Genomic DNA, 26,634 nt, shown 5'->3' with positions numbered 1-26,634 from the left:
TGCATGTACAGTCTACACTGTAGGAAGGTTGATGCAATTATTAAAAAATCTCTGGATTTAAAATCTCCAGGACTGTCCCAAGCAAAAAATAATGTTAGCTGAGTGTACCTTGTCTACTTTCTCAATTTAGGGAAATGCTGAACAGTCTCAACTTGAAAAACTCAAGCAAATAGTCAACCGTGAACCTCTTGCTCCAATTTTTGAACAAGAAAAGGATCTTGTGTGGGAGCGAAGGTTTGATTTCAATATCATTTAATTAAATGTTACTAGTTTTAACCCATTCTGGTAACTCACGCAAATACTGATGGCTTAAGTTGTGTGAGGTCTCGTGAATTTAGCAGTTTTGACTGATCAATGAAAAATACATGTAGGTTGTAGAGTGCCATACTGGAGTAACTATGGAAACACAGCAATGGAGTAATTTTGTTGACTGTGAACTTGCTTGATGTGCATTTTTAGTGATTTATGGTCACTCATGGTGTTTTGGAAGTTCTCAAAATTGAAAAGTTACATGTAACATCACTTGTGTGCACAAAATAATCAAAAATTAGCGTTCAGTTCATACAATTTCCTGTACATTGTTTTACAACAGGGGCCGGTTGTTCGAAAGCTGATTTAAGCTTAATCCAGGATTAGCGTAAACTTTTGTTTCATGTTTTCAACGCTTTGGTGAAAGTTTCCTTTGCTTATTTTTGTTTTTCAAGATTGACTTCTTCTAATGTAAAGTTTTACCGAATATCAGCCTTGAACAGCATTTGGGAGTAGAGAATAAAACTCCTTTGTTAATTTTTAACCTAAGATTAGCGTTAACCGGCTATTGAACAACTGGCCCCAGGTTTATAATAATGAATTGTGATATTTTAAATTACTGTATGGTTCCTATTGCAGAATTGATGTCCGTGAGCATTTTCCTCATTCTCTTGCAAAACTGCTATGTTGTGTAAAATGGAATAGTAGACAAGATGTTTCAATGGTAGGGAGAGGCTTAAACACCACAAACACTTAAATGTATATTAAGCAGCACTCGTAGATTAGCCACAACAGGCCGGTACAACAGTTGGACTGGATCAACTCAAGATCCAATGAAAAACGGTTTTTTAAGCTGTTTGACGTTTGCAAGCCCCAAGGTCAAAGATTAGGGCTAGGGTAATTTCTCAAGGCCTTATCTTTTTTTTTTTTTCATGTTTAACCAAGGTGAGCGATCCAAGTTGATCCGGCCCAACTTTTGTTCCTACCTAGCCACAACCCTTATCAATCTTATCTTACTTTTGAGTTTCAAAAAAAAGTACCCTTTTACAGCTACACGTCTCATTATCAAAGTACCTGGTGTAATTTTTTTCACTTTTGCCAAAAATCATAGCATCCTTGCTCCATTTCTGCCTGTTTTTTCCAAAAAGTATCCATTCTCCATTTTGTTTACCTCTGTGAACAGAGATTCCACATGAGTTGGTATTCAGTTGTCCAAGAAAACCAAAGATCATTATTGCCTTTAAGAACTCTGAACTACATTGTAGGGAGGTTGAGGAGTTGACCCCAAAAAGAATAATGGCAACATTGGAATCCACCACATTTTATAAATTAAGCAATGATCTACAACAACAGGTTTTCTGAATGACATAACCTTAAATCATTTTAGCTTCTAGCCAAAATTGTGACCCCAAACTATGTAATTCATATTATTCCCAAAGGAGATGGTCTCATAGATTAGCAACACCCTTAATTTTAGGCCCAAATTCAAAATCGTGCCTTAAAGTTGCAGCTCATACAGTACTTGGGTACCAGTTTTATGGGATTTATAATGCAAAAAAATTTATCATCAGCTTGTTTGGTTTTCAGATGCAAATTCTTCTTCAAACTTGGCCCAAGCTTGAGCCAGAGCAGGCCTTAGAATTACTAGATTATACTTTTGCAGACCAGGCAGTCAGAAGAATTGCTGTGGAGTGTATTGAAAAAATGAGGTAAGAGTTACAGTAATAATTATTTAAACACACACTTGATCACTAACTCGATAATTAATAATATTATTTATTCTTCCACACTTACAGTACATGTAGATATTAGTTACCATACTGTACTTGTAAAACGAGAGAAACGCCAACCTGTCCAATGGTATGTTTTGCACATGCCCACTGTATACAAACAGTAATAATATTGTTACTGCTTATTATGAGGTGTTGTTTTTGTTGTCCTCTTGGAGGATAACATGTTTGCTTTCTGTTGCAGTGACAGTGAAATTTCACAGTATCTTCTCCAACTTGTTCAGGTAATGTTAATCATCTCAACAACATTTTGCAGTGAACATGTATGAAAAAGAAAATAATGTCTAAAGAAAATAACCTTTCAACCCCTGGAGGAGTTGGTGTTACAGAATTCAATGTAAATATTATGAAACCCTCTGTTTCCTTTTTGTTCTTACACGTCCACGGGTCCAGGGTTAGAAAAACATGAGTCTTCAAGATTTACATGTACATTGTAAGACACAAATTAAAGAAGTTTAGTACCTATTGCAACCCCTACAGTACGTACGTATATCAGAATGCTCAATACTAACTGACTGCATGAGCCTACAAAGGTCTCACAAAAAAATATTATAAATGATAATTTTGTTTTACTCTTGGTGTTTAAATACAATAAATGACTTAGAAGCACTTGTGATAATCATATTTCTATTACAACATCACCTTCTGTTTGCTTGTTTGTTGTCTTTACTGTGCAGGTTTTGAAGTATGAATCCTATCTGGATTGTGACTTGGCAGAATTTTTACTCCGAAGAGCTCTCAAGAATCAGCACTTTGGCCATGCACTGTTTTGGCTTCTCAGGTAAAAAATTAATGTTCATTGGTTTTTGTAATGTACAGTTAATGATATTGTTCTAATGCTAATTAGCTGGAATTTCCATAGGAAAAGCAGTAAGGTTTCTATCAAGACAAGGTCAACTCTAGCCTCATTCATAGGCTAGGTAATTAAGCACACAATAATTGTAAAATATTCTATTCCTAGTACGTCAGTCAATGTATATTCCAATTAATACAAAATTAACGTGGTGGGTGTAAATTGCACGTTGCAGGTTAGGGTTGCAGGTCATTGTTTTACCATAACTGAAACAACCCAAATCTTTACGAAAATGGTAACCTTAGGCTTAAACATTATCTAAGGCATAGTGTTTAGGCCTAATGTAAGCATCAGTAAAGATTTGGGTTTCAGTTATGTTGAAACAATGACCTGCATCCTGCACTTTAAATCGTCCAAAATTAACGTGTGTTATACCTTTAAAATTGACATTAACAACTGCATGGCAAAGTCGAGGTTGGGTGCCTGAGAAGACATCCTGGAGCTTCCACTATTTTGCAGCCAGCTCCTAGATGGAGACTGCTCCGATGGCTGGCAAAACCTGACAAACCATCCATGAGCCCCCACATCCCTGAGAAAACAGGCACCCATCACACTGATAAACAGTGGAACGTTAGTAAAATGCTCTTTCTTCCCGCCACACCGATGAACAAGCTGGGAATAAGCTCCACAACGCAAAGTACAAGGAATCTAACACACGCGCAAATATAACAAAACCACTGACAACAATAATATTGATTGCAGTCACTCTTAGTTGTTGCCTCAGTTAAACTGCATTCAAGGACATTCTCAGCCATTGCTACTGAGTATTTTTTTGCGCATGTCACGCACACGTCATGCATCGCAGACCACGAAGGTAAACACGATGCTTAAGGTGCAAACATTTTCCACAAGAATGGAACGTGAAAGCATGTCGCATTATGGGATAGCTGTGGACCCAGGTCCTCTCGGAAATGGCACGCAATGGCATGACAGTGCGAATAGACAATTGCTTTGAGAACTTCGCAGTGATTTTACTCTCATGAATGCTCGGTGTCCCCCATTTTTCTTTCTGTAGATCACTTCCTTTCCTGATTGTCCATTTTAACAAAAACAAAATCTGTACGTGAGAAGTTACAAATATTTCGCCTTTTATGCTCTTGTGCGACCAAATATGTGTCGTTTTTCAAGGTCTATTTCACCTCAGAAAAAGACATCAGCTGCAAAAGTTTGTTTAGTTATATTAGTTATGTTGACATGAGTATGTTTACCTGATCTAAATTCCACTAACGTAGCTTTTTTATTGCTGACAGTTGTAAGCTAATATCGTCTTAAAATAATGCAAGCTTCTCAAAGTGCACCTCATGATTTCCAGCAAGCATATAAATATGTTAGCATGACTTTGTGGCCTTCTTCAACATTTTTCAAGCTGAAAATCACTAACACATTGAAATCAAGTGGGTGGAGACTGAAAAAAAAGTGAGTTGCCATGGGAACATAGTTTTTTGTAGCCATAGGTGTGTTTCCTGTAGAACTATTAGACTACCAAGTTTCAATGGTCTGCGCTGTAAATTGGCCAAGGCAGCTCTATTTATATACTCAATATAATATTGGGTTGAGTGTATGACGTCATTAGTCATCTCATTTGCATATTTTACCCATTTTTCAAACTTAAATATCTCCGGAACTAATGAAGATATTTGCAAACAGTAAATGGTGTTTTTTTTCTTTCATGGAATTCGATGTGATGCACTCAAAAAATCAAGGGGTAAAAAATTTGATCATAGTACCACTTTAAAAAAGATGTGTACATGGGAACGTTTTGGGCGCGAACGTTCTTAACTTTATTAAACCCAAGTTTCAAGCCTTTGCCACGTGTTAAACCGTCTTAAAACCGGGCTGGATTCTTTTTTTCGTTGGTAGTCACAAATGTGCATACCCCACGGATATTGAATTAATGTCCGATCGGGTGGACTGATTTATATTCCCTACGGTATTTCCAAACCCTGCCCCGAGGAGAACTCCTATTCTTCACAAGCCATCACGATTTATCTCTGCTAGCGCGTTAGACCACTCGGCCACCGTGACACACTTCCCTCAAATTGGTGAAAGCAGACATTTATAATAGAATCTTTCCGCCCGCCATGATTGTTGCAGTATTAAACTATTCGATAAAGTGGATAGATTCTTTTTCTTTGAGAAAGGCAAACTTTAAAGGTAAGGAGAATTTTCTACGTTATTTCTGGATCTTGCTTCGTACTTGTGTGTTCCACTGTGAACATTATTATTTTGCATACAACGAATACTTTATTAGAAGCGTTTTGCATAGAACGAATACGTACTCCAATATTTCTTGGGAACCAGTTTGTTCGCCGTTTTGACGTAGAAAGAAAATAAGAAAATAGCTTTGAACGGCCAAACAAGATAAAAAATGAAATCAAGTTTAAAAAAAACGAATTAGCTATCGCCGTCACGGGGACTTCGCAGCCGTCCCCCATCCAAGTACTAACCTCATTCGGAGGAGCTTAACTTCAGCTGACATTTGGACTAGCATCAACGATTGTGATCTTTATGTTAAATTCGCACATAGATCTTGTCGAACTTTATAACACTTGAAAGAAAAAAAAACGCACTAACAAAAACCAGGTGTTATGCCGTCATTTTGTCACAGATGTATCCTTTGTTTCGTGAGTTGTCAGTAAACACGCAAGGTATAACTTGATCACAGGCGACCGCTAAAATCGATGTCACTTCCGATTTTGCGATTTTACTTGTATGACCAAAAGTACGATAGAAAAATTGAACTCTGATGGAACGTAACAAAAATCTCCCGAAATGTTTTTCGCTGATGGCAAATTGTTTTATTCTCGATCGACACTTCCTAAAAGTTCCTTCTGCTCTCCTTAAAAACTACATATTAATATTTATTTACTTTTTCGTCAATATTTGTTTTGCATAAAACAGGCTAGCAAAATCTGTACCTTGCTTTGTTCGCATTTTTGAGCGTTAAAATATAATTTTTGGGCGTATGTTCCTGACAGCAAAAGTCGCATATTTTAACGTCCCCCATCCAGATACTAACCCCGCTGGAAAGGGAAAACTTAAGTAACATTGGTATTGGAAAGGTGTCAGAAGCTCGGAGTGCAAGCTTAAGCTTGTGGTGAAAAAGAAGTTGTAAATGATCAACATATCGGCTTTGAAGCCAAATGTTTCTCGATTTCCTGTTATTTTCTTCAGTCGTTCTGGGCTTAGTATTTTACTGAACCACATGTCTTCTTAGAGGGTATATAGCAAAGATGTCTACCATGGCACCGTAATGATTTAGGATACCAAACAATTTCTTGTACTATTAGAGCTACATATTGTGCAAGGACTTGAATCTCCTGGAAAAAACAAAACGCCGCTCAGTTGACAGTTATGGAAAAAAACACTGTCAAGTTACTGCACTACCACACGCAATGCGTTCTTACTTTAAAAAATATCCCGTATCTCCTCAATTCTACCCCCCCCCCCCCCCCCCCACCTCCAGACTAAAAATCCCGTTTCCTCACAATTTTTTTACCTAATTATCCCGTATCCTGATCGCTTCTCGGGCTTTTGGCTAAGATTAGTTTCTTGGCCAAGGACTACGGTCAAGTACTATTGTACAACGTACGGTACTTTTTCAGTGCCGTAAGGGGCAGGCACAGAACAGTTTCGGCTGTTTGTCTGTTCTCTCGAAAACGATGACAAGGGTTTTTTGGGTTTTTTGTTCAGCTCGAGTGTAGAATCAGGACGAACTGTTGTAGTTTCTGATTGCGTTTGAGGTACGAGAACGCAACTCCTAATTTGTGTTGTAAGGGAAGTTTTTTCGAGATTGCATTTTCGTCGACACACTTTTGCCTCGCTTTGAGGCGCTTGGTTACGTTTTGCCTCACTTTGACGAACTATCGCACGTGGTGATTTGTGCGTCGTTTCACATTAAAAAAATGGTGAACCTGTGAGCCGTGACGGCCATTAATTGCGTTCGAGGTACGAGAACGCAACTCCTAATTTGTGTTGTAAGGGAAGTTAATCTTCCATCGTTCATCGTTGAAAAGAGCTGAAAGATTGCTGAAGGTCTGTCAACTGAAGTCGGTAAAATTTTAATTTGGATTAAGCATGGTTCGTCACTGTCCTTGCAAAATGCGTGCGACTCCTCGCGCTTGCATCAAACCGGTTTGTTTTGCTCGGCGGCCGTTGTGCCACAAAGTGAATCTACCGAGTTATGTAGCTCGGCGGCCGTTCTGCAACAAAGTAAATCTACCGAGTTGTGTAGCTTGGCGGCCGTTGTGCCACAAAGTAAATCTACCGAGTTGTGTAGCTCGGCGGTCGTTCTGCCACAAAGTAAATCTACCGAGTTGTGTAGCTCCTGTAGCTCGGTGGCCGTTGTGCCTCAAAGTAAATCAACCGAGTTGTGAAGCTTGGCGGCCGTTGTGCCACAAAGTAAATCTACCGAGATATGACGCTCGTCGGCGCCATTTCATCATGACTTGTGATATTTACGGCATTGAAATCAACAAACTGAATTTATTTTGTCCAAGCGTTCAGCACAGAAAAGTAATCTTAGGTCTTCAATACCACAAGCTGAAAAGACTTGCAAGTAATAGTTTCATTTTAGAGTAATTTTCAGTAGTTTTCTACTTGTAGAATTCCAAATAAATAGTTAATGATTACGTCTAACAAGTTGTCACGTTCATAGATGCAGTACAGTGGAATTAGATCGTTATATCGAGGTATCGTTATAACGAGACTCCCGATATAACGATATTGCCTTAAAATAAACGAAAATATCTTATTTCGGGGTAAAATTAACATGTGCTTTTTTACTACTGTACATATTGTTTAATTAAACTTGTAATGAGTATCAAATGACTCACAATTTGCAAAGAATTAGACGTTATCAAGGTTACACAACAAAGTCTGTGGTATGAATCGTAAAAGGGAAACAAAACAAAACAAAACTTAAACATTTGAAGTTGTATCTGTGTACTGATGCTGTAATATCGTTATATCGGGGAAGATTTTACGCTCGGTACACTAAGAACTCAGCGTTATATCGGGAATATCGTTATATTGAAGATCGTTATATCGGGGTTCTGTCCCATACATTTTACTGTAACTTTTACCGGGACATAGCATGTTTATCATTTTACCGGGGATATCGTTATATCGAGGATCGTTGTATCGGGGTTCCACTGTAATAACATTTCCCTATCACACGAAACATCCACCCTCCCCCCTCAGTTGCTACCTGTACCAAAGCTGTACCGTCCTACAAACATCGAACGCACTCGCCTAAGCTTCGATTACCCCTAGTAACTATTTACTACTTGTAGCTTTTGTTGAATTTTGAATCGATGATAGAGAGAGTTTTGGCGATCTCAATCCGGACTGGACTACTGGATTTAAGGATTTTTCTTAACGAGATTTCAAGTTATTGTGGAATGTTTGGTACCAAGTTACTGAAATCAAGATTATGGAATTGTAAAATTAGAACTTTGGACTGGACTATACAACACGCAATTACGGAATTTTTGAGCATTGAGATAAATAGAGCACGGATGTTGTCTTCTTGTCTTCGCCACGGCAAATTTATACAGTTTGCAAGGAACTAAACCAGGATTACAGAACCAGACGTCGATTACAGGGCCCGGTTGTTCGAAAGCCAATTACCTTAATCCAGGATTAGCGTAAACTTTTGTTTCATGTTTTCAACTTTTTGGTCACAGTTTCCTTTGCTTATTTTTGTTTTTCAAGATTGACTTCTTCTAATGTAAAGTTTTTCTGAATATCAGCCTTGAACAGCAATTGGGAGTAGAGGATAAAACTCGTTTTAAAACCCAGTTTCTGAACAACTGGCCCAGGATGATAAGTTGTTGAACTGTGATTTGTAATAAGTTTTTCGGATGATTTAAGGCTGATCCTGTAATTTTTGGATGGAAGGAGTTAACGAAGCAAGTAAAACTGTAGGATTTGAATTAAGTCTCCTTCCAAAAAATAAATAAATAAAAGATCCCGTATCCTGATAACCTGCTAATAGGGCTTCGTTGTTTGCATTTGCAAATTAAGTAACATTAGTAATGAGTTTTTACAACAAAAAACTTTAAGTTATATTACAGATGTATCTTTCTAGTAATCTTTCGCCATTTTCCGAAGTCTACCTGTACTTGAAGTTCACTGTAACTGGACTACTCAGTGTGTTAACTGTTTGCGCATTCCACGGATACGCCCTTGTAGGCGTCTTGTTTTTTTATCATTTTTTAAAAATGTAGCGTATTTCATGCGTGCAGATTGTGATAATCACCACAAAGTGTCTTCAGCTCACCTCTCTCTTAAGTTTAACATCAATTGTGTCCAGAAGTTCAAGCATCAGATTACATCCCCAAACTGATCTGTAACATTTTTTCCTTACGGTTACGTAATCAGTCAAGATAAGCTTCACCTAACTGTAAGAACATCCTTAATTCAAGGTATATTACTGTATTGTTGTTAAGAACATTAATTTTCTTGATTTTCATCCAAATTTTGGTGTGCATTTTAGTATGGCAGGTTTAAAACTCACGTCACAGGTCACTCATTACAGGTCATTGTTTTACCTCCACTAAAGCAACCCAAAACCTTAGGCCTAAACATCGTTTTTAGGCCTAGCGAGGCCTGTTGAAGCCTAGATGATGTAAGTTTAGCATTAGTAAAGGTTTCGTAACGAGTGACCTGTACTTTAAACCTATCCCATTTAGTTAATTAGCATTATTTCTGGCAGGAATTCAATTGCATTCCCTGTAACCTATGCCATTTTCTACTATCTTCCCCTCAATCCACGAATGTTCTAAAAGCTCGGAAAGGCCTGTATGCTCGTATTAATATTGATTTTTCCTTTCTCAGAGCTGAAATGGAAAACCCTGAGGTTTCTGTTAGGTTTGGACTGATGTTAGAGGCATATTGCCGAGGGGCACCAACACATATGAAAAGTTTGCAGCGACAGGTTAGTGTGGTCTTCTATAGCGTATGTTTATCTTTGTTCAAATTTCAAATTTCAAAGCATCAGCTTGCCCTTTTGGGCAAGCTACATGTATGAATATTTCATCTTACTAGCCCAAGTCTCTGAGGAGCAAACAAACACCGTTACCACAATTCTCAGTTGAGTATAACATGTACACTAAGGAAGTGTGGCGACAAAGTTTCGGCTTTTGAGTTCCCATGCTGTCAAGGGCAACTTGCTTTGTTTCCAAGAGTAACTTTTAGAACCTTGACGTAACGAGCGATGGAGCCCGCCAAACTCTACATTTGTACAACGGTTAAATCAAACTGGTGATCGTCACCAGTTAAATGACGTCAAAACCCGAAAAGTTACCCTTGGAAACGAAGTAAGTTTCCCTTGACAAAATGTTGCATGAAACTTTAACACTGAAACTTTGTCACCAAACTTCCCTAGTGTCGTACTCAACTGAGAATCGTAGTTACTTAGGCTACAAAGTCAACAAATTTGTCGCAGTATTGTGAATGACAAGGGTGCAGAAATTATGAACGATTTCTCGATAAAGACAAGGACAGTTTGCAAGGTAATAATATTTCATTGCAATGCATGTGAACCTAGTTTATTGACGTGGCTACCAACGGGAAAGTTGAAGACACTGACCCCTAGTCCATGGACTACCCAAATAGCAGTCCATCGGGGTAGTCCATGGACTGTGGGTTAGTGTTTTTAACTCTCCCGCTATCACTACAGTACTCAGTGTATCTGAATTAGTAATGAAAGGTCGTCAGGTACTGTAATCCCGCAAACAAGCGCTCGGATTATTTTTGGTTTTTTATTTTCATTTTGCCAGTTTCATAACAGAAAAAAAAAATCATCGTTCTCAAATTCTGTTCTTGTTTCTTGCAGGCCCAAGCACTTAGCAAAATGAAGGCTGTCACAGAATTGCTTCAGCTTATAGACAGAGTATGTATGGCTGAATTTTTGTATCCACCAATTCACGCCCCATAATAGCATTAATTTGGTTTGATTTGACATTTTTTGTGTCTCTGTCGTCACAAAAAGGTAATGTTATCAAAGTTACAGAAACGAGTAGCATTTAAAAAGTGCAAGGGAAAGAAGTCATCGAAATGGAGAATATTCTAAATATTCAGTCATCTCAGAAAGACAAACCATAAGTGACTCTTATTAAACCCAAAATACATGTAAACCGAATTCTAGGTATGGTTTCTCTGGTAGCATCCCACATAATCGGTGTGTCCTGAGAACTATGGAATACTCAGGACATCTTGTTTGTGCAGTAAGAACCGGTCTTAGTTTTAGTCCGAGATTGCTGAGCACAGGGGTAATCTGTTGGGAACTATTGCCTAAGACCAATTTTCCCACATAAAATTATGATTCACTCGATTTTCCAGAAAGTCTCTGTATATTTTTTTTCTTAAGTAAGTGTATCGCAACAATTCTACCCTTGGTAGTTGACTTTGGCTTTAGATCTTCTATGCATTATTTAATGAAATTATTAATTATTTAATTTTAATTGGTTTCCCAGGACAGGCGAGAGAAAGGCTTGGCAACGATGAAGGAACTGCTTCGTCAAAAGACTTATCAAGGAGCACTCTCTAAACTTAGTTCTCCTCTGGACCCCAGTTTCAAACTGCGAAATTTGAAGTAAGATATTGTGTACTTTCCATGTACGTTAGTTAGCTAAGATTAGATGTAAGTTCATGATTTCTCTTCTGAGTTTCAGATGCAATGCATAAACTCTTTTTAACCCTATGGGTTTTGTTTACTCACCTCCGCGTTTTTTTCCTAATCTGTGTTCTTTGTACTGATATTTTAAATTAGTACAGTCAAGTCTCCGCTAACGGACGCTCTCGTAAGCGGACAGCCCAACTTACAGACACTTTTTTCAATTCCCCATGCATTTTACCTTCCAGTCAAACTGTGTATTTACATGCACATTCCCGCAAGTGGACACTCTCGTAAACGGACGCGGACTTTCTTGAAAATTAAAATTGGATTTTTCTTTTGTCTGCGTTGTCTCTTAAGCGGACACCCCACGTATAATAATTGACTCTAAAGCTTGGCAATGAAATTTGTCTTCAATTTGCAGTTCAAACAAAACTATGACCTTTGACAGAACAACAGAACAGTATAAGGGTCACTTTTGTCAAATCCGCGGGAAAGGAAGCTGTCCGTTCGTTTGCCATGAAGAGTCTAACATGTATTTGTAGGGCCACGTTATTGGAATAATTCTCGTACATGTAAGGGAACAGCTCTACTAACGGACGCTTTTTCCAATTCCACATGGTGTCTGCTTACGAGAGAGTTAACTGTATTAGTAATTTCGAATGCAATTTGGACTAAATAAGCACGAGTAAATTTTTTTTAAAAGCAAAGCAAGGGCAATTGCATTTTGCAGTTGACCGTTTGGTCCCATTGTGTCTTCTAATAAGTTCGTTATCTTAAGATTTTTTTTGGCAGTTTATGAGGAAAAATTAAGCTTTGATGCATTTCTAACTTTTCTTTTCATTAGTGTTGAACACTGCAAATATATGGATTCCAAAATGCGCCCACTGTATTTAGTATTTGAGAATACAGATGAGCTGGGGGATCTTGTCCGCATAATCTTCAAGAATGGCGATGGTAAGTCCATCAGACGTGTTAATATAATAATTTATATGTTAGGTTTCTGTCCTGCGAATACTAATAATAATAATAATAATAATAATAATAATAATAATAATAATGATGATGATGATGATGATGATGATGATGATGATAAATTATTAGTTTGTATTGCCAATTTTCATCCCAATGCGCCTTTAGTCAGCTCATCTTAATTTTTTGTTCAGATATTTTACATATCAGATTAAAATATTATGTATGAAGGACGGTGCCTACTATTGTTATTGCGCATACGTTCTGCGCATTTTTTTGGGTGATGCTTATTAATACAGGAGTTTTTTTTTTTTTTGCGCGGTTCAAAACTATGCGGAGAAAGCAGAACTTAGCAAGTGCTCTTGGTATCCAAAAAGAAAATTGGATGTAACCATGTATTTTTCAGAGATAATTAAGCTTCAATTTGGAAAAGAACGCCATACATTGCTTACTATTTCAAAGCTACTTACAAATATTGTTGATTAAATATCTTATTAGTAGGCACCATCCTTAAGTTTATTCAAAACCTGAAACCCAGCAACCCACTGTACTTTACAGTAATTCATAGAGTTGAATCACATAGATTTAATGTTGGATCATCTCGGTTTTTGGAGCGGATACGTGCATGTGCCAACTGCTTTAATAACTTTGTTACTCGTAAATGTCCTTTGAATATTCACTAAGCCCTCCTGTAACTCAGACTGTGCTTGCAAGAGGTGTGATTTAACAACTTATCTATCTACTTCTGTGTGTAAACGGACTCATCGGAATTGTATATTATGCTCACCACTGCAAGCATTTTGATTTGTTCTCCCCTATACGAACTATTAAGGGACAGACCGTGCATCGCATAGTTGACGTCATCATCAAAATCTTTTGTTTCTTTTTTCTTTAAAACAAGTAGATTCCACGTTGCTTTGTATTTTAAGGCTTTTTACAAATATTGTTGATTAATTATCTTCGAAAAATGCATGGTTAGTCCTAATTTTCATTTTGGATTTCAATAACAGTCGTTCAGATCATCTTTTCCCGCATGTTCATAAACCGCGCAAGAATAACTTTGAATTCGTGGCATCTGTCCTTAGCTGGATTCATCAAATAGTAAACTAAAACAAGAGTATTGATTTTCATTTATTTACTTTGCCCACAAAAAATTAAGGTTCACATCGCTTGTCTATAATTTCTTGTGGATTTTATCACTGTTCTTCATTTCTGGGCAGATATAAAAGACCAGACCATAATTATTTACGACATCATTCCTTTATAATAATTCCATGTAGAACTCTTTGTCCATCGTTGTTGGGGATGGGGGAACTACATTTTGGGGGTGGTTTGTGTGGAGTGGAGTGATATTTCTGCTCCTGTGTTCTATTGCTACTGACATCACCTCCCCGCCCCTACCCCCCTTTTAATGGTTCCTGGTTCATCTTTCACTTCCATCTCTCTTTCACTTGCCACTGCGTCTTATCTTGGGCTTTCCCCTTTACTTGCCGTTTATTGTACATAAGAGCTCTAGCATAATTACATAGGTGATTATTGGAAATTCTCTGCGCTGATTGGTTCCACTTGAGGTGATTATTACGCCATAACCACCAAAGCGGATTTTTTTTCAAAATGGCCGCAAGCCGTTTTGTCGAGGTGACAGACGGAGAAATTAGGGAGCTTAAGCACGCACGTTTTTGAGACACGGACGGAAACTGGAAGAGAACATTTCGCGTGCCAGGACAGTGGTGTCTCCCAGATTTTTATACTAATCATCTCTAATGGAGAAAAGATACTTAGCAATGTAAATGTGGTTGTATGAAGACAAGTTAAAAGGGAAAAAAGCTCACTTCCGGTTGCCGTCCGCGTCTCAAAAACGCGCGTGCTTAACCTCCCTATTAATTGTGCACCTCTTGCACCTATGTCATTATGCTTAAACACTTATTCACCTCATACTCTGTGAATTTCGCTTTCGGCGAATAATTGTTAAATAGTACCTCTTTTCTACGTCACCAGTGTTGCTATTTTAAACAGCAGAACAAAACTCATGAGCGGTCTAACTTCGGCCTTTCATGAAACCTTCGTCCTTTCAGATCTCCGTCAGGATATGCTGACCTTGCAGTTGATTAAAATCATGGATAGGATCTGGCATAACGAAGGACTGGATTTGGGGTTAGTTTAGATGAAATGTTTAACGTGAACCAGTTTTGCATCAGGAGGAGACCTTCCCTCTTGTAGTTATTTTGGACCCTAAGGATGAAGCGAACGCAAATGCTGCACCCGCCTTCATTGTTTCATTTCCCAGATATATGCTCAATAATAATACTAATACTAATACCAATACCAATACCAATACCAATACTAATACTAATACTAATACTAATACTAATACTAATAATGGAAACTTTGTCTCTGAATACAGTTTTAAAGCTCTCTACGTATAGGCAATTAACAACTGCCTACCTGAAATTGGCCAGTTTCGTATTCTAACGGTTGGACTGGATTTAGCATGAAATGGAGGCTAATGCGGGCAAATTAATTTGCATTGGAAAAGATTTGCCTGCATTAGCCTCCATTTCATGCTAGATCCAGTCCAGCCGTGAGAATTCGAAAATGGTCTATTGAGTGACATACTGGTATACTGTATTTACAGATGTATCAACCAAAAAAAAGTTAAAGTTTTATTAAGGCTGGGCTATCCTAAATCTTATCTCTATGACAAAAGATAAAATATGTCGCTCTAATGGCTAGATTTATCATATTTTTAATTATATAGGGATATCCCTTTTTGTCAATGCCAATATTTAATATTTATATTGCGCATTTTCCATAAAAATAATCAAATGCGTGCACAGACATCACAGTAAAATACAATTTCTGTGAACTTCTTTCAGCCTTTACTTTACGTTTTGCGTACTGACTCTATTCAAGCTCTGTACCAGGACCTGCAAAAAAATCTTAATACTGTATAATTCAAACGTTGTAGAATAAGGTAATTTCACATGGGATTACGTTTTCCCAGTAGTCTTTCGCCCGATGTGAAGGAATCCGGATTCCGGAATCCAGCAAACGTGAAGCTTTAGAATCCGGAATCCATTGTATGGAATCCAGAATCCACACATTTCGATGGAATCCAGGATCCATATCGGTGGAACTCGTGAGTTTGGAATCCGGAATCCACTACTCGGGATCCGGGATCCGGGATCCGGGATCCGGGATCCGGGATCCACTATTCGGGATCCGGAATCCGAGGGCTGGAATTTGGAATCCAAGGTCCTCCTGAATGCCGTTACATAAAGCGAAGTCTTAAAACAGCTGCGATGCTGTAGAGATGCTTAGAAGAGTAAGGAGTCCATAACAGTGTCCCAAACACATCTTTGCCGTTTCAGAATGATTCCTTACGGTTGTTTATCAACTGGTAGTAACGTTGGAATGATTGAGGTTGTGTATCAAGCGGAAACTTTAGCCAAGCTTCAGAGAAGAAGAGGCGGGGTCACAGCTGCGTTTAGTAAAGATTCTATCTGGGACTGGCTACAGGAATATCATTCTACTGAAGAAAGGTCGGTGCAACCAACTCCTTTTGCTATGAAATAGATAGGTGCATGTGATCACTCCTTTTGGAAACTGTCTTGACCATTTGCTCGCCTGAGAAGATGCTTTTTGGCGACTAAGCAATTCCAGCGGCCAACTAACCTCGTAGATCACTTGACAGTATTTAGTAGATTGTATTTTGTTTCGAAGTAGGACATATGATACCCATGCTTGCCTGCTATATATTTTAAATGAGCACAAAAAGAGACTTGTTCAGAATTACAAGCGCTAGCAAAACTTTGCTCGCAGAATTTTATCGCGAAAGTTTATTGGGAGGGCTTGGCAAGGACCCTTTGCCTTAGTTTCTTTTCTTCTATTTGTGGAATATGTTATTCGTGCGATATTTGCGATCGTCGGAAATGCGCATTTTATCCTTGAAGATAAAAGCGTTGCGATTTTTGCAGTATTTCGTCAGTACCAATTTTTTTGCTAACGCTTTCAGTGTTTGACATGCATGTAAGTGTAAAATCTCCTAAGTATTATTTCTTGGGGTGTATTGGGAAAACAAAGTGTTCAAGCGAAATAGGTTCGGTTTTAACCTCGAGAAAGGCTTATCCCGGTTTGCAGTACTTGTGTGTGTAATTGGTTTGTTGCTCCCACAAGGAGTTTTCGAAACTAATTTTTCAACTATTAGTTTAGAAGTACAGTAATAGTTTATACTTGCCTTTCGTCTGAAGCAAACAATGGACGTGATATTGAGATAATGAAGATAATGAAATAAGAGAAAATGAGTGGGAAGTATATATAGGAGTCAAGAAATTTGTGCAGTTGACATTAGGACATATATAGATATGTATTAAGAAAAGTGAAAGAAAAACTTGCTATTATAGCTGATATTATCATTCTCGTTATTCAGTTTGGCAGATGCTGTGGAGCGGTTCACGCTGTCCTGTGTAGGGTACTGTGTGGCTACGTATGTCCTGGGAGTAGGGGACAGACACAGTGACAACATCATGGTAAAGAATACAGGACAGGTGGGTGTCTTGGAGCTCTTTCATTGATCACAGAAACACCATCACATTATTTGCCAAAAACTTCCTACGGTTAACATAATATCCCATCCACCTGAAACCTCATGGAACGTGCATTCCTACAGTACCTATTAGACGAAAGATAGCTCTAAGTGATCATCATACTTAACTGGACAATTCAAGCAATTGTCTCTTTATAGACACCTGACAAATTCAGGTCACTTCAACGGGATTCGAACCCATGACCTCTGCGCTGCCTTTGCAATTCTCTGCCAACTGAGCTATGAAGCCACGCAGTTGGGAGCAGGTCAATTTGTTGTGCTCATTTTGTTCCCCATTCTCGTCACCAGAGCCTTAGATCGACCCAAGGCGCTGGGAAACTCTATGTGGGAGAATTAACATGCGCCGTAGGGTTCTTATAGCCAAACATTTGCTATTTGAACCTTACGGCGCTTTCTCACTCCTCGTGCAAACATGAATGCACCAATTAGAGACGCTTTTGATTGTTCTTCACGAAAACCAATGAGAAGACACTTTGTTTCAGGGTTCCCCAGAGCTCTTCTCTCTCTTTGTCAAGAGAAGAGCTCTGGGGTCGAGATTGTTTGTTCCCCTGAAAGGACCAATGAACAAAAGAAACATATATTCTAAGTGCGGGTTATTGACGAAAGACGAAAGTCAGGTTGAGCCTCACAAGCTTTCTATTGCGAGTTCAAGACAATCATTCTACACTCAAAGGAAACGCATCTTCGAACAAAACGTCGTGAATTTTTTCAAATGTTGTCGACTCTTTAGTAATTAGATAAGTAGTTTTCTTCAACTTTGTATAATTGCAAGGATCTTTCTAGTGGGAGAATCTGGGCCCCATCTCTTGACTAGGAAGATTCTGTCGCTGCAAAGATCTTAGCATTATAACCAAGCACGACTTGACGAGGTTCTGTGTGGTTATGCCATCCCCGCCGTTACGCTGGATAACACAAACGATCGTTCATTAAGTAACTCCTTTGGTTGGTCATCCAAGATTGGTGAATGTCGCCAGTGTGTTGTGTCTGTAGGAATTGGTTGTAAACCACCGATACCGAAATCATAGGGCTGGTCCTTACCTAAGACGCATGCGCAAGGATAACGACGAGCAACATACTCAGTCGCTTTCTGATAATTAGCCCTTTTTGTTCGGACAAAAGACACCAGTTAGCAATGTAAATAAAGCATCCGCGTTCAGTTGTACGTGCAAACCTGCCCACGTGGAGCTCAAGTGATGCGCTTGCTGGGATCCTCCATTCTCCTTGTGAAGAAAAGCTACTTTTCGGTATGTTTAGCCTGCGAGCAGGATCATTTGTTTTGCGTATCGAGCTAGGATTTTGGCGGGGGAGGCGCCAGGGCACTAGAAGAATGGGGCGAGGAAAAGTACGACCACGGTATGCTTTTCACTGGGAACAAGGACGTCCAGGTTGAGTTAGCAAGAAGGAAATTATGTATTCCTAGCTACTGATGTCCTTGACATCTTTTTACGACAAACTCCACTGAATTTGTGTTATCTCAGTATTATCCAGACACATGCTATCGAGTGGAGAATAATGCCCCCTCAGACATCCCTCCACATCCAAAATTCCTTTGTGCTACTCACATGGGTAAATGTCCGTAATACTAATTAGTAGGCCTGTCCAGATTGTACCATGGGAATTTATTACGTCACATTAATATGAGTACCTTGTTAAGCAATTATTGATTTTTCATATAGTACCAATCAATCAATCAATCAATCAATCAATCATTTATTTTAACATGTTACGTCAAAGAGCTATAAAACTCGTTCAAAATACGAACCATAACATTGTCGTTCCATGAAACAATGTTGTAGAGTTAATCCTTCCGAATAAGACATTCCTTTCAAGTTGTTGAAACCGGTTTGAGCCCCCTTAAGGATACCCAAGTCTAAGGGAACAAAATACATGGTTCATTTGACGTCTTGCCGAACGATACCAGGGTACTTGAACAAAATGCATTCTCAGAGTCTAAAACAAGACAAAAAAACTCAAACTGTTACACCTTCCTTGCATTGTCATATGGAAGTATGACAGAGGCTTCAAGGTAATCTTGCAGGGCAGTCTCTTGCTGTGAGGCAAATGCATTGGTCAGAAGACTAATAACCCTTTCTGCAGAGGTAGAGCTTGGCTGAATACACAGGAGTGTTTGATAAACCTTCAAGAAATTCGTATAAATTGAAGTTTGACTTTTTCATTCTTGATATGTGTGCTCTAACCCGATATCTTGCTCAAAAGTTGCTCAGAAAGGAAGAACTTTCTCGAGGTTGATAGAACCCCCATTTTAGTATTCTTTTGTTTCCTTGCAAATTGGCCCTTTTGGACTCGCTTTGTAAAATTGAAAAGAATATTTAACCTTGAACGAAGGCAAAAGGGCCATTTTGGAATCCAAAAACAGAATACTAAAGTGGCGGCTATTTTGGAATAAGGTGTATTGATTGCAGTAGTTGTTCAATTCGAAGCTGAATCTTCTTGTTGAGGGTGGCATTTGTTGATGGTTTGAAACCCTGCACTGAAATGCCTCAGTTGACAGTTAAGTGTGATGCGCTCTACACTACCTGCTTTGTGCGACACTGGCAAAATAATGCTGTTTTGTTTTCTTGTTTTACTTTTTACAGCTTTTCCACATCGATTTTGGTCACATCCTGGGCAATTTCAAACGGAAGTTTGGTGTTCAACGCGAGAGGGTCCCATTTGTGCTGAGTGACCAATTTGTTTACGTTATTACGATGGCTAGCGAAAGAGGAAGAGAAACGCCTATGTTTGAAAGGTTAGTTGACATATGCGGATAATCCAGTGGCAAGAGCAATATTTTCTCTTATGGCCATTTTTGCTCATAATAATTGCGACTGTCTTATGTAGCCAATTCAAATCAAAGCTGCACAAATCAAATGTTTGTTTTGGATCAGCGGGAAATTTTGAAGCAACCGGAGGAAAACAGACACGACCAACACACTTATCTCTCGCGTTGCGGCGAGTACGAGAGTGAAACCCTCTGCACCAATCTACAATCGTAAAACTTGACACCACCCCTCCCCCCCAAAATCAGTGATGGGAAAATGACGCGGTTTGCCCAACCTTGATTTAGAGGAAAGGGGACATTTCTGTTCCATTTTAATCTGTTCAAGATGGTTCTCCTCTCCAGTTCTTGGGTTTTACATTTTGCGTCCCTTTAGGAACTCTGTTGCATGTTGTTTGGAGAGTTCTCCATGTGAATTGCCATTCATCAGCAACAAGCCTCATTATTCGCCATTGTAATAATAATAATAATAATAATAATAATAATAATAATTATTATTATTATTATTATTATTATTATTATTATTATTATTATTAACATTAATAATAATAATAAAGTCCCGACGTTGTCTAACAATAATTCGCCTTAGGCGAGGTGAATATCGGTTCGTCTCGGTTTTTATTCATCGATATTCACCGAACCAGAGGTATATAATATAATAGTTTTAGTATAACTACATAGCTGATTCTTTGAAAAATATGGATTTTCTTCAAAACAATTAATTTCTTCGTCTGTCACCTCGACAAAACGGCTTTCGGCCATTTTGAAAAAGAAACCGCTTAGCTGAATATCGCGAAATAATCACCTCAAAGGCGCAGAGAATTTTCAATAATCACCTATGTAATTATACGTAATGGAGTTATGGGCCTAAATCACACAGCGGTCATGTTTAGTCCCAAGGGATTGAATACTTTTGTTTTGCCTCATCGAAACTCGTTCCCAAGCATTTCAACTCGAGGCTCGTGGTACGAAAGCTATTGTCTATGGCCATTATGGCCGCTGCGCGGATAAGTCCCGATGCATTTGTTTGCGCACCACTGTCAACACCATGCAACAAATCTTTGTCGTGAGAGTTTATATCATTAACTCACTGTTATTTAACGGGTGGCCTTTTTATCTTTTTTTTCAGATTTAATCAACTTTGTAGAGAAGCATTTCTTATTATCCGACGGAAAGGCGCCTTGTTGATCAATCTCTTTGTGATGATGTTGTCCGCTGGTCTCCCGGAACTGCGGTCGCTTGATGACATTGGCTACTTGCGTAAGACGTTGAGGCTTGATCTCTCGGAGGAGGACGCAGTCAGAGATTTTCAGAAAAAGTTCGACGCTGCAATTAACAACAGCTGGAAAACTTCTATGAACTGGTTTGCCCACAATGTAAAGCGAGATAACCCTTGATGCCCAACGATGCTGTTTTATATCTTTCAGTGAATCAGGGTTGTTATCGCCAGACAATTTTTTCAACCTCGTACCAGGACCTCTCGGCCTCACGTTTCATAAAGCGACAATGACATGGAGACCCTAGGTGTTTTTTTTTGTTTTTTGTGTTTTTTGCGCGAGCGTTTTCACTATTAAGGATACGACGTAAGCGCAAGCAAGTAAAGGCTTGTTTACACAGAGCGATTTTATCGCGCGACAAGAGCTGCGATCGAACGGCGATTTTACGGCGACAGCAAATCGCGCGTGTGAACAGCGGGCGATTTCACTGCGATTTGTAGCGCGACAGATCGCAGCCTCGTCGCTGCAAATTCGAACATGCTCGAAATTTAGTGCAACTTTGCTGCGATTTTATCGCAGCTCTTGTCGCGCGATATCATAAAATCGCTCTGTGTAAACGAGCCTTAACAAAGAACGCCGACGGATTTACTTGTGACTAAAGGTAGGTTTTCCAAACAAAACAGTGTAGTTTTTGATCAAAACGATGCCACGTTTTCGGATATTTCTTCGTTTTGTGCGTGCGTCATAGTGTACACCAGTGTTAAGGGTGTAAGTCGTAATCCGCTGAAGTTCCTCAGTAGCGTTTTGTGCGTCGTTCGAGTCTCTCCATTGCAAAGTATTCGTTAGGTAAAATGATTGCGCACTTCGTACTTACCATGACAATCCCGGCAGATGATCGCACATCTTGTCCCTAAAATAGGAATTAAATCAATTGTAAAATCTAGAATTTTTGTAGCTTAGTGTAGAAAGGTCGTTTAATTAATGAAAAATTTGAATGGAATTAGGTGAATTGTCGTTTAGAATTCACTTGACACTAGGATGATTTCTTGCAAACGAGTGAAAACCTTGTTAGCTAAATACTATATGGAGAGTATACACTACTTATGAGTCAATGAGTCAATGAGTTAGTGCAGTTAACCAAACATAAAATGAAAGCTAAAATTTCAGAGAGTGCTTAGGCCTAATCACTGAAACGAGGGCCTAGGCTTAATCAATAAATTATTGCTATATTGACTGGGAGTCTCACTGACTCATGATTCATTGACTCGTTGATTTACTGACTCATAAAACATGGGACCTCCTATATTGATCATCTGTAAGTCTTTGATTTTTTAGCAGGTGTTTGTCTCCGGGAAGGCATGTCTTATCAGGACTCTTTCCTTTGAATGATTTAATTTATTTGTCATAAGAATTAGCAGTTTTAGACTAGACACTTAAAAATAAGAGAACAGAACTATGGAATGCCCGAGTTTTTAATATTGTAGATGAATTTTATTTTACCCATTTGACTTGAAGCTAAGGCTCGTTGGTAATAGGTATTTCTAGAGTTGTAAGATAGATTAATTAAAGGTGCGAAATCCAAAAACGGATCATGAATCCAAAGTATCCACACTCGAGGAGGATACTTCGGATCAAAGCTAGCTTCACTGCAGCGTTTTGTTTTTGGGAAGGGACTTGAAAAAAGTATTTTTGACAAGCGGTTTTCCATGCAAAAATGATACACATCAGCTACCGTACATGACAGTTTAGCCCAAATGTTTTTCTCTTGCCATTTTTACCGTACGATCGAAGACACGAATAGGTCGAAAATAGTTAGGTTTCCTACAAATTCTCACCAGAAATTTCACTGAAAGTCTCTTGACATGAATAATTTTGTTAGCGCCTTTCCTACAACCAAAAAGTAAACTGCAAAAATACTGGTCTTTCTGCTTGTACCGGAAAGCATTGTATTTTTGGTCACTAGGGACTAGTCTTTATTTGGAGTTGTTTTGTTTTCCTGCAGAACGAACCAAAAATACCCTCTGCAATCGATTTGTACCTTGGCACGCTTGTTTTTCGTCATTTCTTTTTATCGATCGCTTTAAAGTTTTTTTTTTTTTCTGATGGTATTTCATTGAAGAATTTCTCCAAATCAAACCAGTTAACCGCAATTTTTTTTTTTTTTTTTTTTTGAAATTGCACGCAACACTGGGTTTTGTTTGTTTGTTCAAGTTGCGTCGTCCTGGCAAATAATCCTTTTTCGGATTTTGCGTTTTTTTTTGACTCTGAAGAATCCATTGATCTGATATCACAAATCCGTTTTTGGATTTTCCCAAAAAACCGCATCCTTAGTAACAATGTTTTGTAGGGCAAGTTGTGTACCAATTTCGCTCGATTAAGAGTGTCTCATTTTTTAGCCATTTGCGCCTTGTAGAAAGAATTAGGATTGCAAAAAGTATAATTTTCTTACTAGGATAGTATTAAGATTTTGCATCTGTAAAGATTGAATTGTTTAAAGTGCCACTATGATTTTAAAAAATCACTTCCTTTTTTCCTTCAGATTTTGAAATTGTGTTTGCGTAATTAACAGTTGACTGTCAAAATTTTGATATTTGATTTTTATCCAAAGGCTGTTTACTTTGAGTGTAAGTTTTGCATTTCACGGTCCGCCATTACTCACGTTCCAAAGTGACCGATTGGACCTCAGAGGGTTGGATCTAGGGAAAAGTGACGTCATTTACTCACTAGCTTAAAATTTCAGCGTATAAACGCAGTTTATTATGTGTGCAAACCACGAGTCCGAAACTCCCGTGCTGCATATTAATTAAGCCAAGTACACAAGCATTGCATTTTTAAACTATTGAGTCTTTGACCTCATTTTCTCCTGGATCCAGCTCTGTCAAGATTTTAAAGTTAGTAATGGCGGACCATTTAACAGAAAATTCTCGTTAAAATAAACAGGTGTCTTTTTTTAAATCAAGGCTTTAAACTTGGGTCACTTACTGTTTAGTTAACATAGTTTTGAAATCCAAAGAAAAAGAAAAATTGATTTTTTGATCACAGTACACTTTAAAATTTTAAAACAGCAGTCAGTACCAGTAAATTAGACGTTGCCTATAAGAAGTTTATTTTCCTTTATATGCTAGGGTAGAATGTGTTATTAAATTCTGTACAAACGAGCATTTGACAATCGTTTGTACACGAAGTCAAAGTTGTCAAAGTTTTCATGCTCAACTTCAATTTTTTCCTCGGGTGATCGCGTTTTAGCAATGTGTTCGTGCGAGTTATTTGGGTTTGCACATGCGCACCGAACGCTTGTTACTCATGGTGTTGCAAGGACGTTTGGGTAAATATCGGTGCCACATTCCCTTGTGCTATAACGTTCTGAGCTTAGTTTATTCAACTAGAGCACAAAAGCTAAAGAACAATGTATATGAAACCATATGGTACAATATTGAAAAGGGGCGATCTAGCATCATACCAGAACGAAACCTCAAAACTATATTATCGATTAAGGAAATGTGAGATCTGCGAAGAATTTAGCCCTCAACTTGAAGTCTGTAAAAGTAGGCGATCTTCTGATTTCGTGTAGAAGGCTACTCTAATCTTCAACTATCAGGTTATTTTTAGAAGACTAAATTTAAATAAATTCTGTAAATTTCTGTAACGTACAAAATTTGTTGTATCCATACTTTTCTATTCATAGCCCCTCTCAACATACGTAGAAACTAAAAACTAGGTTCCAGGGTAATTTGAAGTTAGCACAGTTAAAGAAAACATCGCCCAACTTTTTACCATCATTTGAATCGAACGACTCGGCCCAATAATTTATTAATAAATTGAAGAAGTAGCAAGGACGCAAAATAATGGTTTAACGTGCCAGGATCCCGTCCACATCAATGCGTTTTCGAAAACCTCCGTTTTCAAAAACCTCCGGGTCCCTGAAAACAGATAAAGAGATCTGCTTCCACACTAGAGACTGAAAATGGAGATATAAAGATGCGTTTTTGTTACCAGGCTTTGTTTTTCGTCTTGGCGCGCGGGAAAGTGAGCCATGCATGTGATAATGACGTCATATCATATCATCATCATATATCATATCATATATCTTTATTTACCCTCGGATTTTTAGAGTAGCTTGGTGTAGCTAATTTCTCTGAGCTTTTACCCTCCCAACCATGATACATCACAGAAGACAGACCACAACACCGGGAACTACATGCCCTACTCTTTGCGACAAGTGTGCGGGTTCTTTTACGTCCCCCAGGATTATGAACATTGAAGGGTTGTGAGACGGGACCTCCGGCTTATCCTCCCTATCCGAGAAGACTAGAGAGTCTAACCATTTGCAGATGTAATTACAAAGGCAGCACTTTCTTCTCAGTTATTTAACTGAGTGTTGGTGCGGCCGGAGTTGAACTCACGACCTCCCACGTGACAGTCCGGTGCTCAACCAACTGAGCCACCGGTGCGCGGTTCCGTTTGCGATCGTTCTAGTGTGCACTGGACGGTCATATATAAACGGAGGTTTCGAAAACGCATTAGTGTGGACGGGGCCTAAGACAATCGTGCTTCATGTGCGCGCATGCGTTTGCTTAGCTAAAACTTGGAAAAGAGCAAATGAAAGTTTTGTCGCTCAAGTCAGCGCACGATGATAAAACCTGGATAAAACTTTCATTCCCTATATTTACTTAAATTCTAATCCTCTGATCAACTTCAGCCACGTGGTACGACATGAACAAGATGGGGAAATAGCGGGGCGCTACGATGGCGCAAACAAGCTGCTTAGGTTACTAGGCTCCTTTAAACATTGAAACTTCAAACGTTCGCTCGGATTGGCTAGTTACGCGAAGCTTCCATAACCAGTTCTCATCTGATCTGAGAACATGCAGATTCGGCAATGTGTGGGCGTCATCTCTCTGTTCGGACTTGGCCAGTTTATTCTAGCACCGTACCAGATCGCGTAGAGCCAAACATCGTCATTTACGCTTTTCAATTGATCTCCTTCTGCTTTACGACCGAACTGTTCCTGACGAGATTTTCCTAAGAAAATCCAGAGGACCTAGGAACTAGCAATAATTTTCAAACCTCGATCCTCGATGTCGTTGAACTGGAAAGAGCTGCCTGCTGTGGAACAGAGTCGAAGTGTCTTAAGCCCGGTTTACACTACAGAAAATTTTCGGCAAGGCTCGAGTGAAATTGGCACGGGTGCCTAAAAAGAGCTCGGCAAACTTTGTTTACACTAAACAATTTTTACCGTATCAAAAAATACCGTGACAAAATTTTTGGGCCCGGGTAAGTTCTCTTTGTAGACATGCGCAGTTCAATTATAATCAAGAACGTCCGCGTAATTTTGGTGGAGAATGAGCAGCCATCTTGAAATATACGCAAAAAACCGCTAGCCTATATCAATTAAGGCTCAAATTTGGCCCTTTAAAGTGTTTACACTACTTGTTCTATCCGAATCGTGCCTATTTTTTCAGCACCCGTACCATTTTTACCAGTGCTCGGACTGCCTCGCCGAAGGTCCCAGCATGGGTAAAAGAATTTTGATTCGGCACGGATGAAA

At 38.8% G+C, this 26,634-nt stretch overlaps 1 protein-coding gene across 1 annotated transcript in view; it reads left to right on the top strand.

Annotated features, from left to right (window-relative positions):
* LOC137997530 (phosphatidylinositol 4,5-bisphosphate 3-kinase catalytic subunit beta isoform-like) overlaps positions 1-24,276 on the top strand; it is a 35,659-nt gene extending 11,383 nt beyond the window's left edge. Inside the window, exons 6-19 of the mRNA XM_068843582.1 lie at positions 131-234; positions 889-973; positions 1,837-1,958; positions 2,224-2,263; positions 2,717-2,820; positions 9,733-9,832; positions 10,733-10,789; positions 11,373-11,491; positions 12,360-12,469; positions 14,560-14,638; positions 15,856-16,026; positions 16,914-17,031; positions 19,688-19,839; positions 20,999-24,276. Of these exons, the coding sequence (XP_068699683.1) occupies positions 131-234; positions 889-973; positions 1,837-1,958; positions 2,224-2,263; positions 2,717-2,820; positions 9,733-9,832; positions 10,733-10,789; positions 11,373-11,491; positions 12,360-12,469; positions 14,560-14,638; positions 15,856-16,026; positions 16,914-17,031; positions 19,688-19,839; positions 20,999-21,266 (1,629 nt within the window). The 3' untranslated portion in view covers positions 21,267-24,276. The remainder of the gene's footprint in view (positions 1-130; positions 235-888; positions 974-1,836; positions 1,959-2,223; positions 2,264-2,716; positions 2,821-9,732; positions 9,833-10,732; positions 10,790-11,372; positions 11,492-12,359; positions 12,470-14,559; positions 14,639-15,855; positions 16,027-16,913; positions 17,032-19,687; positions 19,840-20,998) is intronic.
* Positions 24,277-26,634: the final 2,358 nt, after the last annotated feature.

Source organism: Montipora foliosa, chromosome 3 (genome assembly GCF_036669935.1).
Source record: "Montipora foliosa isolate CH-2021 chromosome 3, ASM3666993v2, whole genome shotgun sequence".
NCBI lineage: Eukaryota > Metazoa > Cnidaria > Anthozoa > Scleractinia > Acroporidae > Montipora > Montipora foliosa.
This window is presented reverse-complemented; position numbering and strand designations above follow the sequence as displayed.